We start from the raw sequence: 19214 nt of genomic DNA, 5'->3' as shown, positions 1-19214 counted from the left end.
GTAAAATGAATCGCTGCTTGTCATTCCACTTTCTTGTTTTGAATGAATGGAATGTTGACGTTGTATAATCCAACGGTTAGAGTCTATCTAGCGCTGAAGAGTCCGAGGGAGGATGTATCAGGATATCCTCACTCATGGGCTGCCTCTTTTCAATCATAAATCAAATAAATTCTTCGACTGGATCTAACTGTAATGTAAATTCCCGTATACTACATATCAGTCATTTCTTGGTTCCAAGAATAACTTTAAAAATCTTCACAGGAGTACACCAGATGATAAATGTTATTAACGTTCTGATATACTTTTGTCTTACATGTCATAACTGCATGAATGTCTTGACTGCATAAATGGTGTCAATAAAAAATTGATCACAAAAAAAAAAATCTTCGCAGGCCATCAACTCTGGCAGCCTGCGGGGAACGCTGGACTGGGAGGACTTCCAGCAGCGTGTGGACAACCTGTCTGTGTTCCTGGTGCGTCGCAGGGACGGCACGCGCATGTTCGTGCACCCGTCCTTCCGCGAGTGGCTCATCTGGAGGGAGGACGGCGAGAAGACCAAGTTCCTCTGCGACCCCAGGTGGGGTGTGAGCGAGAGGGTCAAGTTGGGGGGTGTGAGGGGGGAGACGAGGTCAATAGAGATTCAGTCAGGGGCATCACGCAGGAGAGCCTGTAAACAGCCTCCTGGGAACACTGAATGGTGCTTTTCAGGTTATTTTGGATGTCTGCATCACAGCAGTTTCCAGCATTGAAAAGCTCAGTTCTTGCAAATGAAGTATTTTTTTTATGGAAAATGTTCTGTTAGCCAATTCTATTCAGTCTAACCAATCGTATTCTATAAAATCACTATAATGACTCACCATCACCATCATCATCATCATTCTCTGCCTATCTCTCGCTCTCTCTCTCTCTCACTCTATCTTTCTTTCTCTCTCTTTCATATTAAGGAATGGCCACACACTGCTAGCCTTCTGGTTCTCACGACTGGAAAACAAACTGAACCGGCAACAGACCATCGAGCTTGGACACCATATACTAAAAGCACACATATTTAAGGTCGGAAGAGACTACAAAACGCCTCAAACACACTACAATTCAACACATACTAAGAATGTATTGTCAATATGGAGTCAGAAAGACCTCAGTGAGAAGCCTCCAGTGAAACTTGTTTGTTAATAGTATTTAAAAAATGTTTTGAATGTGTTTTGTTATAGGGCCTGAGCAAGAAGGTTGGGGTTTCCTCGTCCGTCTTGCAGGGGCTATGGGTTTCATATAGCACAGAGGGGTTGTCCACAGCACTGTCATCACTTCGCAATCTCTATACTCCCAACATCAAGGTACCACACGAACACGCTCACACACACACACACACACTGTAGATACATAGATCTACCATTTGTCTTTTTTTATGGCTGTTTATTTCAGGTGTTATCATTGTGTATTGTGGTTTGCTTCTGATGTGTGTGTGTGTGTGTTTCAGGTGTCTCGGCTGCTGATGCTGGGCGGGGCGAACGTGAACTACCGTACGGAGGTGCTGACCAACGCGCCCGTGCTGTGTGTACACTGCCACCTGGGCTACGGGGACATGGTGGGACTCCTGCTGGAGTATGGGGCCAGTGTGGATGCCTCCTCCCAGAGCGGACTCACCCCTCTGGGCTTTGCTGCTGCCGCCGGGCACCTCAACATCGTCACCTCACTCTGCCGCAGGAAGGCTAAGGTGTGTATGTGTGTACAGTGCCACTTGAAAGTATGTGAACCCCTTGAGCACTTAAGCGTTTTCTGTTGTTTTACCATGATTTTTCATTTTTTTATCACCAATTTTCCATAGATGAAATGTCAGGTTTATGTTTATCATTTGCATGTACTTGTTTAGAGGAAATTGTTTGAGTAGCCGAAAAACTACATGAAACATGGAATTAATCCATTTCAAAAGTAAGTGAACCCCCAGCTGAATTGATAAAGTCAAGCAGGTAACAGATTCAATTAAACTTATTTGGGTGATTAATTAGTTAATTGAGCAAACCGATCATCTGAGACATCCTTAGGGAAAGGTTTGGGCAACACAGATTAAAAGAGAGAGGAAACCAACCAAACTACTGTAGTGCCAAGGTGTACCCACACAGATCAACAATGCCAAAAGGAAACGAGATATCCGAGAACATCAGGAAGAAGGTTCTGACAGCCCATCAGTCTTGGGAAAGCTGTAAGACCATCTCCAAAAGATTCCAGCTCCATCCATCCATCCAAGACAAATAATATTGAAATGGAGGGCATTCAACATGACCGCATCTCTGCCTAGAAGTGGACGCCCATCAAGACCATCACCAAGAAGCACCAGAAGAAGAATAAATCAGGTAAAAGTCAACCCACACATCACCTCTAAAGAGTTTCGGACCTCTCTGGCAGCATCTGGGGTAAATGTACATGGGTCTACAATCAGACGAAAATTGTTGGTTTTGATCGTGACAAAATAATTCTATCTCGGACTCATCTGTCCAAAGAAGGGACTTCCTGAAGGCCTTTGGTTTATCCAAGTGCTCTCGGGCAAAGTTGAAACGGGCAGTTTTGTTCTTTCTTGAGAGCAGAGGCTTCCTTCTAGCAACCCGATCATGAATGTCATGTCTATTCAATTTTCGTCTGATTGTAGACCCATGTACATTTACCCCAGATGCTGCAAGAGAGGTCTGAAACTCTTTAGAGGTGATGTGTGGGTTGACTTTTACCTGATTTATTCTTCTTCTGGTGCTTCTTGGTGATGGTCTTGATGGGCGTCCACTTCTAGGCAGAGATGCGGTCATGTTGAATGCTCTCCATTCCTAAATTATTTGTCTTGGATGGATGGATGGAACTGGAATCTTTTGGAGATGGTCTTATAGCTTTCCCAAGACTGATGGGCTGTCAGAACCTTCTTCCTGATGTTCTCGGATATCTCGTTTCCTTTCGGCATTGTTGATCTGTGTGGGTACACCTTGGCACTACAGTAGTTTGGTTGGTTTCCTCTCTCTTTTAATCTGTGTTGCCCAAACCTTTCCCTAAGGATGTCTCAGATGATCGGTTTGCTTAATTGACTAATTAAGCACCCAAATAAGTTTCACTGAATCTGTTACCTGCTTGACTTTTCCAATTCAGCTGGGGGTTCACTTACTTTTGAAATGGACTAATTCCATGTTTCATGTAGTCTTTTGGCTACTCAAACAATTCCCTCTAAAAAAAGTACATGCAAATGAAAACCATAAACCTGACATTCCTTCTATGGAAAATTGGTGATGAAAAAAATGAAAAATCATGGTAAAACAACAGAAAACTCGTAAGTGGTCAAGGGGTTCACATACTTTAAAGTGGCACTGTATGTGTGTGTGTGTGTGTGTGTGTGTGTGTGTGTGTGTGTGTGTGTGTGTGTGTGTGTGTGTGTGTGTGTGTGTGTGTGTGTGTGTGTGTGTGTGTGTGTGTGTGTGTGTGTGTGTGTCTGGGCTATGTTACCATCTCAACATCTCAACATCATCACCTAAGGTGTGTGGGTGTAGGTATAACGGTTGTCACGATACCAAAATTACGACTTGTACGACAATACCTGCCATAAATGTCATGATACCTGATACGATACGATACCACAAATACAAAACGATACTGGCATATTTATTTATTTTCTATAATAGTAATAAATAAAACATCTGTATGGTTCCCTTTTTTAACAGCTTGTTCCTGCCTAGCTTTTTGAACACTTAATGGAATGGAATAATTGATGAAATAATTCTTTTTCCTTAACTAAAAATACAACTAATTAGCTCAGAATCCACCCTCAGGCTCCACCATCATGTAGCCTATTAGATCAATTGTTTTTCATTTGGTGCACATTTGTGTGCATTCTGACCTCATGATCATATAGGCCACATTAGTGAAATTGTAAGTTATTTTGCATGTATAGCGTTTTATCTCTACGGTTTAATTTTGACAATGAATTGGGCTACTTTCTTGTAGCCAAATTGAAAGCTAGATCAACGTCTTAAATGAGGCTACATGCATTAGGGCCATCCGATATCCTTCCTTAAAAAAGGGCCTTGTCTGTGAGTGACGGCTGCCTGCTGCGTATGTGAGAGCTAGCAGCCCCACCAAAGCAGCCAATGCAGGCGGGTAGCATACAGGGAGCGGAACATAAAGTGCAGTCTGATTGCGCGCTATCAGTATCGATACTAAAAATATGCAAAATCGTATCGTACCTTTCTAGTGTCGATACCTGGCAACATTAGTAGGTATATATGTGTGTGTGGGTTGTTTTTGTTCAGAAAACATATTCACATAGACTAGTTGATCTATTCACACGTAATTATATCATCTTAAAAAAGCAAGAGATATAAACACATTTAAATACACACACATGTGTACAAACTGTGCATGTTCTTATATACTGTGTGTGTGTGTGTGCTTGTGTTTGTGTGTGTGTGTGTGTGTGTGTGTGTGTGTGTGTGTGCACTTGTGTTTGTGTGTGTCTGTGTGTGTGTCTGTGTCTGTGTCTGTGTCTGTGTGTGTGTGTGAGTGTGTGTGTGTGTGTGTGTGTGTGTGTGTGTGTGTGTGTGTGTGTGTGTGTTGTTGATACCTAGGTGGACCATCTTGATAGGAACGGTCAGTGTGCTCTGGTGCACGCTGCACTGAGGGGACATCTGGAGGTGGTCAAGTTCCTCATCCAGTGCGATTGGGGCCACAGCCGAGGACAACAACAACAACAACAAGTGTTTACACCACAGCAGCAGTCCCCAGCCACCTCGCCAGAGTCTGAGACACAGCTACAGCAGGAGCAGGAGCAGGAGACAGACACACAGACAGACGCAGAAACAGACGCACAGGCAGACGACAGCTTACATGCTCAGGAACAGACGGAGCAAGCGGAGGAAGAGAAAGACAATGAGGAGGAGAAGAAAGAGACAGAGGAGAAGGGAGAGCAGGAGCAGCTGGAGGCGGAGGTAGAGGAAGAGGAGGAGGAGGAGGAGACAGAGGCGAGTCTGGACACACAAACACAGACCCTGAGCCAGACATCAAAACAACAGGGAGGCTTCAACAAGAGCCAGGCCATCCAGCAAGCCCTAGTGGCTGCGGCCAGCATGGGATATGCAGAGGTATGGCTCACACACACATGCTCACACACACATGCTCACACACACATGCACACACACACATGCTCACACACACATGCTCACACACACATGCACACACACACATGCTCACACACACATGCTCACACACACATGCTCACACACACATGCTCACACACACATGCACACACACACATGCTCACACACACATACGCACACACACATGCTCACACACACATGCACACACACACATGCTCACACACACATGCTCACACACACATGCTCACACACACATGCACACACACACATGCTCACACACACATACGCACACACACATGCTCACACACATACTCACACACACATGCACACACACACATGCACACACACATACGCACACACACTTTTACAAACGTACACGTATCAGTACGCTGAATAATCTAACAGCTATGTTGAAAAATAATTGGATCAGATATATACTAATGTTATACGCATTCTCATTCATTGTCACACAGATTCGTCTGTTATGTACATACTTAAACTTAAACAGTGAGCATATAAGCAAGCTCACATAAGCATTATTAACATGTGTCCTCGCTGTAGATTGTGTCCTTCCTGCTTGACCTGCCAGAGAAGGACGAGGACGACACTGATAGGGCTCAAATCAACAACCATGACACCCTGTGGGGGGAGACAGGTACTGCACCATCTGGAGTTTTCTACTCGACTTCAACAAACAACAATAGAGCTTCCTGGTGCATGATTGATTGACAGGTTTTCTTTCCTATCCGCAGCTCTGACAGCAGCAGCTGGGCGGGGCCGGCTGGAGGTGTGTCGGCTGCTATTGGAGCAGGGGGCATCAGTGAGTCAGCCCAACCGCAGGGGCGGAGTGCCCCTCTTCAGCTGCGTACGGCAGGGACACTGGCAGGTAAGGGTGACCACAGTGTGTGTGTGTGTGTGTGTGTGTGTGTGTGTGTGTGTGTGTGTGTGTGTGTGTGTGTGTGTGTGTGTGTGTGTGTGTGTGTGTGTGTGTGTGTGCCTGTGTGTATGTTTGTTGGTGTATGTGTGCCTATGTCTGTGTACGCCTGTGTGTGTGTGTGCGGTTATGCGTGTGCGTGTCAATGCATGAGTTTGTGTGTGTTTGTGTTTATGTGTCTAGAAGAGAATGAGAGGGTAGGCCATACTATAGAGAACCTCTGACTATGTTAAAATGTGCAAAATGCACTTTATATGGTCACAGTCAGTGCAGACTTCAGCTAGACAGGACTGACATTCATGACAATCTAAAGACATTTGACCCCTGTGACCCTTGACCTTTGACCTTTGGTTCCTGTGTCAGGTGGTTGACCTGCTGTTGACCCACGGGGCGGAGGCTAACCTAGCAGACAAGCAGGGCCGCACGCCTCTCATGATGGCAGCTTCCGAGGGACACCTGGCTACCGTGGAGTACCTGCTGGCACAGGGTAGGACACACACACACACACATACACACACTGGCACACCCACATGATTACGCACACACACACACACACACACACACACCCACTGGCACACTCACATGAATATGCACACACACGCACACACACATACACACGTGCACACACTCATTCACTCACATTTTGTCTAAGTGCTATACATTTAACATTTTGTAAAGTCATGTTCTTTGGGCATAGCTGAATTGACATTTAATTTCAGTTGACATTTTCCCTGTGTGACATTTAACCCTCTTGGGCTTCCGTAGGAGCTTCTCTCTCCCTAACAGATAAGGAGGGGCTTACAGCCCTGAGCTGGGCGTGTCTTAAGGGCCACCTGTCTGTTGTTCGTTGTCTTGTGGAGAGGGGCGCAGCCATGGACCACAGCGATAAGAACGGACGCACGCCTTTGGACCTCGCCGCATTCTACGGTGACCCGGAGGTGGTGAGTAGATGGACTACTTCCTTCTGATTGGCTGAAGTTATGAGGGGTGTATGTTTTATATAAAAGTACATGGAACCATTTTTTTAATCTAAACTGAATTGTGAGATAATTCAGTATTTATGTTGTGATTGTGTCTTGGGTGTATTCAGAAGTGCTCTGACACACACTTCATTCTCTGTCTTTTGTTATTTCCTTTCTTCACTTGTACTTTCCCTCTCTACCTCCTCTCTCTCTTTCTCTCTCTCTTTCTTTTCTCTGTCTCTGTCAAATTGAATTAACGGTTCCATATTTTTACTTCTGAAACAGTGATTCTCTCTATCTCCTTCTCCAGGTGCAGTTACTGGTGGACCACGGTGCGCTGATCGAACACGTGGACTACAGCGGCATGAGGCCTCTGGACCGGGCCGTGGGCTGCAGGAACGCCTCCGTGGTGGTGGCGCTGCTCAAGAAGGGAGCCAAGATCGGTACGCCACAGGGACGGGCTCAACCTCACCAGCACACTGATATACTGAAGGGGGAAGGAGTAGTTATATTGTGTCAGTCCACTATACTGTCCAGTCAGTCCACTAGAGTCCCTAGAGATATTGCAGAGTCCTTAGAGATGAATAAAGTTGTCATTATTTAATTTGCACCAGCTGGCCAATTTAAGTTAAAATGTACCTCAGTTTAAAACTTGGACAGGTAGAGATTTTCTAAGGAAGCATATTCATGATATCTGATCAATCACCCAGGTATACTAGCTTTCAATTAAGGCCATGACAAGTCAAGGTCAAACACATGACATGGTTTTTCATTGGTGTGTGCGGAGGATAAAAGCATGTACTTCTAAGCATGCTTTTATCCAGTGTGGCATACTTTTGAGAGGATGTTAAACACTGCCCTAGTTCATGATCCAAGCCTCCATTTCATGCCAGCAGTTTGGAGACTACATAATTAGCACACAGCCTCCAGCCAGTCTGAAAGGAGACTGGGTTAGTGCCCTTATTTAGCCAGATTTCCCTTGGCCGCCGTCCTTACTGGGTTTATGGGTCTAAAAGGGAGTTGGCCAGAGCCTGAGTCTGCACTTCTGAACTCCACATAGGCTAATATAGCTAATAGGCTAATATAGCAGCAGCAGTGTAGCCAGACCGTGTCAGAGTTTAGGGGGAGTGCCAATGGACTGTGAGACAGATCAGGTGTGTCTGTGTGTGTGTACGGATGTGCGTGCGTGTGTGTGTGTGTGTGTTTAAGGGAGGGAGTGGAGGCCGCTACAGAGATGGCTCTGCGTGGGGGAAGATCGGTCGTGCTCGTGTATGACAGAGCAGGGACCTGTGTGTAGTGGAGGCTGGACAGTTTCAGTGGCTGTATGACTTTAGGAGGGAATAAGCTTATGACTCTGTCACCCTGCAGAGACACACTCCTGTGTGTGTGTGTTGGTGTGTATGTGTATGTGTGTGTGTGTGTGTGTGTGTGTGTGTGTGTGTGTTTTTGTATGTGTCAGTGTGCGCATGTAAGTGTGTGTGTCTTTGGGTGCACATGCAGGTGTGTGTGTGTGCGCGTGTGTGTGTGTGTGTGTGTGTGTGTGTGTGTGTGGTGTGAGTATATGTCCCCGCGGCTTCCTCTCCTAGCCTGTTGCTGCCCTCTAGTCTTAGCAGTGGGTGACTGCACCACTGTCACTCTTATTTCTCTTCTCTTCTCTTCTCTTCTCTTCTCTTCTCTTCTCTTCTCTTCTCTTCTCTTCTCTTCTCTTCTCTTCTCTTCTCTTCTCTGCTCTACTCTACTCTACTGTACTCTACTCTACTGTACTATTCTCTTCTATTCTCTCTGTCCCTGACCAAAGAGTTGTTGTTATTGTTGTTATTGCTGGTTGTTTATGTTTTTTGTTTGCTGGGGCTCTTATTTCCGTGCTTCTCACTGCTGCTTTTTTTGTGTTCCTTTTCTCTCAACTTTTCTCCCACTCTCTCTCCCTCTCTCTCTCTCTCTCTCTCTCTCTCTCTCTCTCTCTCTCTCTCTTTCTCTGTCTGTCTCCCTCCCTCTCTCTCTCCCTCACTTTTTTTCTCTTATACTTTTCTCTCTCTCGCACACGCGACCCCTCATTATATCCCACTGCCACACCTTTCCACACCTCTTTTTTTTCCCGCCCACTCCCTTGCTCACGCAAACATTGACCTTTGACCCTTGATCCCTCTTTGGGTCACAGGATGTCAGACGTTGCCAAGCCGACCACGAGGTAAAGCTGAGACCACTCCACCACCCTCCCCCCACTCCCCCACTTTAAAACACCCCCACCCCCCCCAACCCACCTCACAACAGCTCTATCCAGCGGCTCTCTCTCTGTCTGTCTATGTGTGTGTGTGGGTGTGTGTGTCTGTCTGTCTGTCTATTTGTGTGTGTGTGTGTGTGTGTGTGTGTGTGTGTGTGTGTGTGTTATGTGTGTTTTGAACCACACCAGATGTTTAGGACTTCACCATTGTGCAACAGACAGGCTAAGCAAACATCACGCTGAATTAAAGGCAATGCCTCATAGCAACTGGTTAAACAGTTTATTTCTTTCCTTCTTTCTTTCTTTTTCTCTCTCTGTTTTCGATTTGTACTGTTTTAACTTAAACATAAATAATCTTACTCTGTTATTGTGAGAATCAAGACCAGGATTTGCATTTTCTTTTCCATAGAAACACACACACACACCTCTGAGTTGGTGTGAGCCTGCTTAGTCTGTCTGTTGGTTATCTCACTGTCTTCCTGTCTGACCATACCAATCTCTCTCCTTAGCATCTCTCTCTCGCCCTCTCTCTTTGTCTGTCTGTCTATCTGTCTGTCAGCATCTCTCAAGAATCCTCAAACAGCCTCACTACACACACAGTGGGCTTCTTCCACTATGTAGGATCTCCAAGCTGGTCCAGGAACTGCCCAGTATAAACTGGACCCTGTCCTAGTCTGGTCCAGGAACTGCCCAGTATAAACTGGACCCTGTCCTGGTCTGGCCGACAGCTAAAGGGTTCAGGCTTTGTCCTCTAGACCGTCCAGGACCCATTGGATCTGATTCAGATGTAGTCTGTAGCTGAAACAAAATAACATACTTCGCTAAGAGGAAGTATTACTACCCATGATTCAGAGGGGATGTAGAAATCAGGATAATTATGTAGTTGGATTTGTGCGGCAGACTACTCTCTCTCTCTCTCATTGTGTGCGTTGTGACGTTGTCTTTGCGCCCTTGTTGTTGTTGTTGTTGTTGTTGTTGTTGTTGTCGTTGCTGTTCTTGTTCTTGTTCTTGTAGCTGTGTACATGTTGATGCTCCAGAACATTCCGCACCAGCTCTCTCTCCTTCCTCCAGCCCTGCCCCCACCCTCCCCTCCCCTTGCTCGCCATTCCTCTCTGTTCTTTTTTTTACCCATCATGCATCCTGTTGACCTCAGGTCCTGCCACGTGGGCGATGGCCACCTCCAAACCGGACATCATGATCATCCTGCTCAGTAAACTCATCGAGGAGGGCGACGGCTTCTACAAGGTGAAACTACGTTGACATGTCTCAAGCTCACTCGTGTTCGTTTTCATGTTCATGTTTAGATCACTAACAGAGCAGGGGCGTCCCTTTCTACCTTTGAGAAGCTCTTGAAGACCCAACTCTTCAGAGAGGACTTCCCTTCCTAGCCTGCACTTCTACTAGTACTTAACTTGCACTTACAGAAGTAACATTCCTGCACTTTGGCTATGTCTTACGTTAAATAGTATTTATTGTTACACTAGGTCTCTATTGCTCGTAGCTTGATTGTTCTCTCCCTTGTACGTCGCTTTTGACAAAAGCGTCTGCTAAATGACTAAATGGAGCTGAAATGTAGATATGTCACAAGTGCAGAGAACGCTTCAGTATAGTTCCTGTATCTCAAACAAGTGCAGAGTTCGCTTCAGTATAGTTCCTGTATCTCAAACAAGTGCAGAGAACGCTTCAGTATAGTTCCTGTATCTCAAACAAGTGCAGAGTTCGCTTCAGTATAGTTCCTGTATCTCAAACAAGTGCAGAGAACGCTTCAGTATAGTTCCTGTATCTCAAACAAGTGCAGAGTTCGCTTCAGTATAGTTCCTGTATCTCAAACAAGTGCAGAGTACGCTTCAGTATAGTTCCTGGAGCTCAACGGGTAGACCGAAGTGCTAGCAACACAAATACCCAGACAGTGATGAACATGAAGGATTTTTTTTTATACTACTGATTGACCACATGTAAATATAGAGTGAGATCACTGTTAGCCTGAGGTATATAGAGGTGGATGACCTGGCTCTATGCCAAAATCTACTAACCTTTGATAAGGTACAGTGATCAGTGCTAGCAACCAACTACCCAGAGAGTGATGCAAATGTGAGTCCATACAAAAAAAGTTGGCGCAATAGGGACGAGAGTTGAAAGCAGTAATGCAAAATGACAAAAAAAAAGATGTCAGGTACCCCTCGACTAAGGAAATAAAAAAGGTGCAGATATCAACATAGGAGAAACTAACTATTGCACACTTCCTGGCAGCATAAGCACATGTCTGAAATTGATTGGTGCTGTGTAGGCAGCGTGTGTGTGTTATCCATTAGCTCTTATAGCTGGCAAACCACATGTTTGAATTTACAACATGAAACAGGCCTTGAGCTGATTTGGATAATGTGCCTGTGTGTGTGCGTATCTTTAATGTGCCTGTGTGGGTCCGTACATGTGTGCGTATCTGTGTGTGTGTGTGTGTGTATCTGTGTGTGTGCATGTGCCTGTGTGTTTACGTATCTGTGTGTGTGTGTGTTTACATATCTGTGTGTGTGCGCATGTGTGTGTGTCTCCTCCAGAAAGGGAAGGTGAAAGAGGCAGCGCAGCGGTACCAGTATGCCCTGAAGAAGTTCCCCCGCGAGAGCTTCAGTGAGGACATGAAGGCCTTCAGAGATCTCAAAGTCTCCCTGTTCCTCAACCTGTCCCGCTGCCGTCGGAAAATGAATGTAAGTCAGCTTGAGACTCCACACACTTCATTTGAAACTGAAGTCTAATATTAAACTTCACAAACAACCTAAATTAATGTTGTCTAATTCCTTAAACTTTATTACAGTATCCTATGTCCCATAATTTTATTGTGAAGCAGAGTTTATGTGCGCTATCAATTGTCTTTCAAATTCACCTTGCCATCCCATAGACTCATACACACACAATCAGTGGACCACATAGGATAGCGCAGCATGTTTTCCGTGATTAAAGAGACTATTTTACTAAGGGGGTCCAGGCTCTGTGCTCTGTAAAGCGCCTTGAGACATTTTTTTTTCTGGCGCTATATAAATCAAATTGAATTGAATTGAATTGTTGAGAAAATGTAAACATTAGCATTAGCATGTCCTGCTATCCTCTATCAGTTGATGTAGCTCTCCAGCTCTCCTCTCAGTATGCCGTGAAAACAAATTGACCGTCAGGGAAGTCCTAATACAGCTCCACTTCTTTTTTTGTCTTTGTGCATCTACTTCTGTATAAAGATATAAGCAAGTAAAGTCAGCTTGCTTGAGTGTGTAACAGTATCCCATAAGGGAGCGTCAGTGATTGAAGCAGATAAATGAAATGCCATGTTATCCATAGCCATTAGCGAAGCGTAGCATTGCATAGCGCTGGGAGCTGTGATTCCTGAAAAGGAAACCCTGGCAGTTCTTCCCTGTGAGGAGATCTTTTTGAAGTCCTTCTTTCAGAAATCCTGAGTGCGTGCGTTTGCATATAAATCTAGCACTCAATGCAGATGGCATTTCAAAGCACTCCGCACTTCAAAGCCAACTTCAGAATCAGTCCAGATTCGGTGTGTTTGTAAACAGACATCACAAACAAGTCACTCATCACAACAAACAATGCTTTCAAGAGCACCAGCATGACTTCTGCATATTTATTATTTCTCGGTGTTGGCTGTCATTTCTGCCTTCTCTTCTCACAGAGAGGAGGAGGAGGCAGTACGGATTAGGGATGTTATCACTCCTGTTCCTGTCCTCTGCCCTCCGTTCATCCCAAAGATCTTTTAATCTTACAGCACGTTGAGCGCCCAAATCACTTCATAATCATTTACTTTTTATGGTTTTTGGCACTTCTCTCCATTTGTGTTTTTTATTGTAAGATCAATGTATCTACTGTTGGAAATTATTGACATAAGTGCTGTCATTCTCTCATTGTTGATGTTCTTTTTTGGTCTGCGTGTGTGTGTGTGTGTGTGTGTGTGTGTGTGTGTGTGTGTGTGTGTGTGTGTGTGTGTGTGTGTTGCGTGTGTGTGTGTGTGTGTTGCGTGTGCGTGTGTGTGTGTGTGTGTGTGTGTGTGTGTGTAGGACTTCGGTATGGCCGAGGAGTTTGCCACCAAAGCCTTGGAGCTGAAGTCTAAATGCTACGAGGCATTTTATGCCAGAGCTCGTGCCAAGAGAAGCAGCAGGTAAGAATGGAACAGTACTGACCGATATGAGTGTATTAGTCTGAACAGTACTGACCGATATGAGTGGGCACATCTTATATATTAGAGATATGAGTATATAAGTGTGAACAGTACTGACATACGAGTGGGCACATCTTATTTATTAGTGTGAAAAGTACTGACAGATATGAATGTATTAGTGTGAACAGTACTAAAAGATGTGAATGTATTAGTCTGAAGAGTACTGATATGAGTGGACACTTATTAAATATTAGTCTGTTGTAGTGATGTAAATGCATATTATGACATACTGTATATTACTATTACTATTTCTAACCCTAATTTAACAAGGTTTTGAAACAGCATGCACTCATATGACAAGTATGTTGCACTTACCGATATGTATGAAGAACCTAGAACAATCTAAAGAGAGGCTGCATACTACATCTCTCAGTGTTATCAATACACTGTCACTGTCACAGAATCCAGTGAAAATGTGTTTTTATCTATTTAATATTTAGCAAACTTGACTGAGGTTTCTGGGTGTTTGCTTTGCCTACAGGCAGTTCGCTGAAGCTCTGGAGGACCTGAGGGAAGCCATGCGCCTAAGCCCAAACAACCGTGAGATCCAGAGGCTCCTACAGCGCGTAGAGGAGGAGCACATACTAACCACCCAATCAGAGGAGCCGGAGATGGCTCCACCCCAATTCCCGCCCCCATCGCCACCTCCACCAGAGGGAGAGGAGGAGCCTGTGCTTCCTGTTCATGTCCCGCCCCCTGAGCCGCGATTGGATGACATGGAGCCGGTGCAGGACCTGTTCGAGGACCACTACCTGGAGCAGGAGTTGGAGAACGTGTCCATGGGCCTATCCAGCCTGCCAATCATCCAGAGCCCGCCCCCCTCCCCTGCCCACCACCACCATCACCACCACCACGACTCTGCCTACCTGTCAGGGGGCCAGGCCTTCGACTTCCACCCGAGCCACTCCTCCATGTCCTCCCCCACGCGGCAGAGCTACCAATCAGCATCGCCACCTCTCTCCCCGACCCACCAGAACTCTCACTACCGGGCCAGCCCTCCGCACACGTCCCCCGACCAGCAGCACCCCTATCACTTCAGCCCCCCTCCTCCCCAGGGCATGGACTACCAGAGCCCACCGCCCTCCCCTCTCCGCCGCAATGCCCCCTACCGCGCCAGCCCGCCGCTGGAGAGCGTCTGTCTGTACCGCTCCCAGTCGGGCTCCCCGATCCGCTACCAGCAGCTCCAGCAGGACCCGCTCCCACTCCCGGCCCGGCCCAAGTCCCCACTCTCCAAGATGGGCAGCCAGCGCTCGTTCCAGCTCCAGTCCCAGGCCTCGCAGTGCTCCCAGTCCAGCCAGCTCCACCGGCTCCAGCCCGCCATGGCCCAGATCGTCCGCACCAACCACCAGCAGGGCAACGGGGGCTACGGCGGCCAGCTGGCGCACCCCCTCAGCAGCCGCTACCAGGGCGCTTCCATGGACGAGCGAGGCCTGGTGGAGAGCCGGTTGGTGTACCAGCCCTCGCTGGACGGCCGGTCCATGCCCCCCCAGGTGCAGTCCAGCCTGAGCTCTGGAGCCCTGTGTCGGGGGGTGGGGGTGCCCCCCGTGGGGGTGATGGAGGGGGGGATGTTGAAGGATGAGCTGACCCCCCAGCAGCGGCCTGCCTCGGCGTACCGGCCTGGTGGAGGGGGCGGTGGGCCGGTCGGAGGGCTCCGCTTCAGTCAGACGCCACAGATAAGCCGCAGCCAGTCGGCAGCGTACTACCCGGTGTCCAAACACGAGTTGGACCGGGAGCGGGTGGTGGCCGCATCAGCGGTACCGGTGTGCCAGCTGGGCTCGCCTGAGATCCCGCACCTGGTCCGGCGGCCCATCAGCGCCAGTCCCAGCGAGGTCAAGCAGCACATGTCGGCGCCGCGGCCCCTTATCCATTCGCAGAGTGTCAGCATGCGCTTCTCCCCCTCCAGCAGCAGCATCTCCTCGGGCTCGGCCTGTAATCTAGCCCCAGGCTTCAGGCCGGCCTCCTCCATTAGCCAGATGGAGATACCGCTGCAGTCAGCTTACGAGCGCGACGAACTCGGCGCTCTCTCGCCCTCGCAGGGTGTGGACGGGCGTGGCGGGGGTGGCGGAGGGGGGCTGTACGGGGGCGAGAGCAACCGCTCGAGGAGCACGCCATTCATGGGCATCATCGACAAGACGGCTCGGACTCACCAGCCGCCCACGCACCAGTACCTGCACCAGCCCTCGCGCGGCTGGGCCATGACCTCCATGGACAGCGGCCTGGGCAGCAGCGGCGCCATCACAAGCCCCACATCGCCCGGCAACCTCATCCACCAGGCGTCCGTCGCCTCGGCTTCCTACAGTCCGCCAGCGTCGCTAGGCAACATCGCTTACTACAACAAGACCAACAACGCCCAGAACGGACACCTGCTGGAGGACGAGTACTACAGCCAATCACAGCCCTCCTCGCTGGGCAAGCTGGCCAACGGAAGCGCCCGCGAGCGGGACTTGCTGGAGAGGGTGAGTCAGGGACCCACCTACCAGGACGTGAAGGTGGCGCGGACCCTGCCCGTGGCACAGGCCTACCAGGAGAACATGTACCGCCAGCTCTCCCGCGACCCGCGCCAGGCCCCAACCTCGCCCATCAAACCAAAGAGACCCTTCGTGGAGTCCAACGTCTGACAACACACCCTCATGGGGACCTGAGAATGAGGCTTCATGTGTGTGTGTGGGGGAGGGGGGAGGGTGTATTTGGAATAAGAGAGAGAATAAGGGAGGTGGGTGCGAGTGTGTAGGAGCCGGAGGTGCAAACGTTTTTTTTGTTATGTTTTGTTTCGTTTTCTTTACTTTTTTTTTCTGAGACAGATTACAGATGTGAATGTTTGAGAACATGTCAGGCAGCGAGAGCAGAACAATACAATAGTCAGAACCAGATGGGTCGGAACCCAAGAAAACACATTGGGCAGTTACATACGCCGGAGCTGCAGCTTCTGTAGAACTCTAGTCATAGGCTTCTCATCTGTGGCGTGTGCAATAGTGTACTACTTGATACTGTATTTAAACTGCAAACCACAACCTCATACTCTACACAGTGTGAATGCACACAAAAACACAACATCAGTCCAGACCTGAAGTATTTCTACTGAGAGAGAGAGAGAGAGAGAGAGAGAGAGAGAGAGAGAGAGAGAGAGAGAGAGAGAGAGAGATAGAGAGAGAGATGGTATGAGTGGGCCTGTAATGGAGTGTGAGAGCGTGTGTGTGTGTGTGTGTGGTGGGTGGGAGATGTGCAGTTGAATGTGAACATGGCAGTGGGACAGTTCAGACTTTTTCTCTCTCATTCGAACAACCACCACACATGCTGCAAGAGACTGCATCGGGAGGCTCGACCGAAGCTCACGCGGGATTGTTCAATACTGTACAGGACAGATACTCTATGAAGTAAATTACTCCGAAAGCTGGACAGAGGACTATTTATAAATCAGTTCTATAATGTATAGATATATGAAAATACAGTATAAATCCATGTGTAAGCATAGCATTTGTATTGGTCTTCTGTTTTTTTTAACAGCTAGAGAAGAAAGGGACAAGGGCATTTACTAACTTTCGACATTTTTCAAAGAAAACATGAACTACTGAGTCATTGACGTAGTTAAGTTTAAATAACTAACATCTTGACAGTCAACTGTCCCTGCGCGTATATTTTATAACAGTTGTGACAGGACATTTTAGATGATCTTGTGTTGTCCATTTTTTACTTTGATGGGACATACAGTTTTGGCGAATTTCTTTCTAAAGCACTGAAGACAGTCAGAACATGGCTTCATGAGTTCAGTCCATCACAACATATTTAAATAAAAAAACGCTGCCAATGAGATTTCGGTCGAATGCCTTCCATCACAGCATAGTTGGGTTTATGCTTTACACAGACTCGAAGGTTTGGAGATGCCCTTCACACAAAGCTCAGTAAAACAAAGAGGACCTTCAAAAAAGGAGAAAAGGAGCTAAATATATATATTTTTTTCTTTTATGTTATTGATTATTTGAATTCATGGATTTTGTTGTTAATATGACACATTTACTGCACAATGTTTCTGTGACGTTTCTTAACCAAGAGCACTTTATTGATTTGAAGTAGTAGACTTTGATTGTTTATCCTTTGGCAGTGATGGGGAGTGCTCTTTGAGAAGTAGGGGACGGTGGTGAGGCTTCTTGCCAAATAGCAGTTCTGAATACATTCATTTGTGTGTAGGTGTCCTTTTTAGAAATTAGGCAACTGTACTTGTTCTTGGTGCAATTATGAACTCTGAAACGAACAAATGAATCAATGAGTGAGTGAATGAATGAATGAATGTTTGGTTGAATGAATAAATGAAAGAACAAATAACCTTAAAGGAAAAGAGCAAATTGTTTGTAAAAGTATGAACATGTGTACATATATAAAGAGCCTTTCTAGAGCACATTGTAACTGCTGTATATACAAGCCAGGCACATGAGTTTTATCCACAGAGTAACAGAGTTTAGCCTCCCTGCGAGTGGTCATAGGGGCTTGTGTTACCTTTCCCAGCTATCCACAGCTGCCAGTAGGAGGCGCCAAAAGCATATTTTCCTTACGGTGCAACACAATCCACTGCTGCAAGTATAGGGCGCCAAAAGCATATTTTCCTTACGGTGCGACACACTCTCAGGCCTAGCGCCAGGCTGGTTGGAATTCGGAGGCAGCTGCTAACTGGAAGAAAGGCTACTTTTAAAAGAGAGAGAGAGAGAGAGAGAGTGTGTGTGAACATAGAACAGGCTAGTTAGATCCCCTTATAGGATCCCAGTAGTCTGAGGGCCAATAATGACAAAGGAGCGAGGCCTTGAATGAATGCTTTCTCAGCATCTCGAAATAATACTCTTCTAAGCCTCACTGTTACAAACACTCGGGGTTGTATGTGTGAGCCTAAACTCAAATGGACTCTAGAAGCTGTGTCATGCCTGTCTATAGGGGCAAATGCAATACAGTGGGTGAACGGGGGTTTAAAGAAAGGCGTTTTGGCTAACCAGGAAAAGAGTTATTAACTTCCTCAGGACACCCTGAGATCAGACACACTAAGTATCCATGGAAATAGAATACTGCCCATTTCTACTTCCTTCCGTTCAGCCCCTGCCAGAGCAGAGATGCACAGGTGATCTCGGAGTCACACAAACCTAGCAGGCAACACTCTGAACACAGCCTGGGAGAAACCTTCAGGGAGGGTCTCATGACAGTACTTTTTGATTTTCGTTTCTCGACTGTAAATTATTTTTTTGCTGTAAATAGTCAGATGCATGTTTAGTCTCTGCTCTCTATCTCTCCCAGGTTTAAACATGTGTGAAATTAGCCACATCTCTCCCTCAGCAAGTCTAGCTCTATAATATCCAATCTGTGTGAACTGGGGAGTATAAATGCCCTCGTCAATCTGGTACCATTGGTAAGAATAGGTGCCCCACCCATTTCATCTGTCAACTAACCAGACACACACACACACACACCACACACACACACACAGAGAAACTGGGACAGCTACGGTTTTATTTCCTTTCATTTTGACTTTGGTTTGGAGTTCATTGTAACTGCTTGCTGGACAGAGTTCTATTGTCTGTACATGTGAGCTTTCTGAGCGCTGTGACACAAAAAAAGTGAAAGAAAAAAAAACAGTTGAACAGAAACCAATAAAACCGAATGTGTTTTTATCATGTGACATCATGGGAATCTGTTTCTTTATACACTGAAGGTTACTGCACACTACATAAAGACACCACTGCATAACCAATGCAACAATTCACTCTTATGTAAATTGATTCAGGTA

General features: G+C 46.7%; 1 protein-coding gene across 3 annotated transcripts in view; it reads left to right on the top strand.

The window, feature by feature from the left end:
* The window catches only part of tanc2b (tetratricopeptide repeat, ankyrin repeat and coiled-coil containing 2b), a gene marked incomplete at its 3' end in the record, with an annotated part of 152208 nt that extends 136140 nt beyond the window's left edge, over nt 1-16068 (top strand). For all 3 annotated transcript variants that reach the window (XM_080835154.1, XM_080835153.1, XM_080835155.1), the window contains 14 exons: nt 393-577; nt 945-1053; nt 1212-1334; nt 1478-1714; nt 4596-5108; nt 5685-5778; nt 5876-6009; nt 6421-6544; nt 6823-6998; nt 7330-7462; nt 10394-10485; nt 11796-11942; nt 13290-13390; nt 13932-16068. In XM_080835154.1, the coding sequence (XP_080691280.1) occupies nt 393-577; nt 945-1053; nt 1212-1334; nt 1478-1714; nt 4596-5108; nt 5685-5778; nt 5876-6009; nt 6421-6544; nt 6823-6998; nt 7330-7462; nt 10394-10485; nt 11796-11942; nt 13290-13390; nt 13932-16068 (4305 nt within the window). The remainder of the gene's footprint in view (nt 1-392; nt 578-944; nt 1054-1211; nt 1335-1477; nt 1715-4595; nt 5109-5684; nt 5779-5875; nt 6010-6420; nt 6545-6822; nt 6999-7329; nt 7463-10393; nt 10486-11795; nt 11943-13289; nt 13391-13931) is intronic.
* Between the last annotated feature and the right edge of the window lie 3146 nt (nt 16069-19214).

This window comes from Sprattus sprattus (genome assembly GCF_963457725.1).
Source record: "Sprattus sprattus genome assembly, chromosome: 3".
In the NCBI taxonomy this organism is placed as follows: domain Eukaryota; kingdom Metazoa; phylum Chordata; class Actinopteri; order Clupeiformes; family Clupeidae; genus Sprattus; species Sprattus sprattus.
This window is presented reverse-complemented; position numbering and strand designations above follow the sequence as displayed.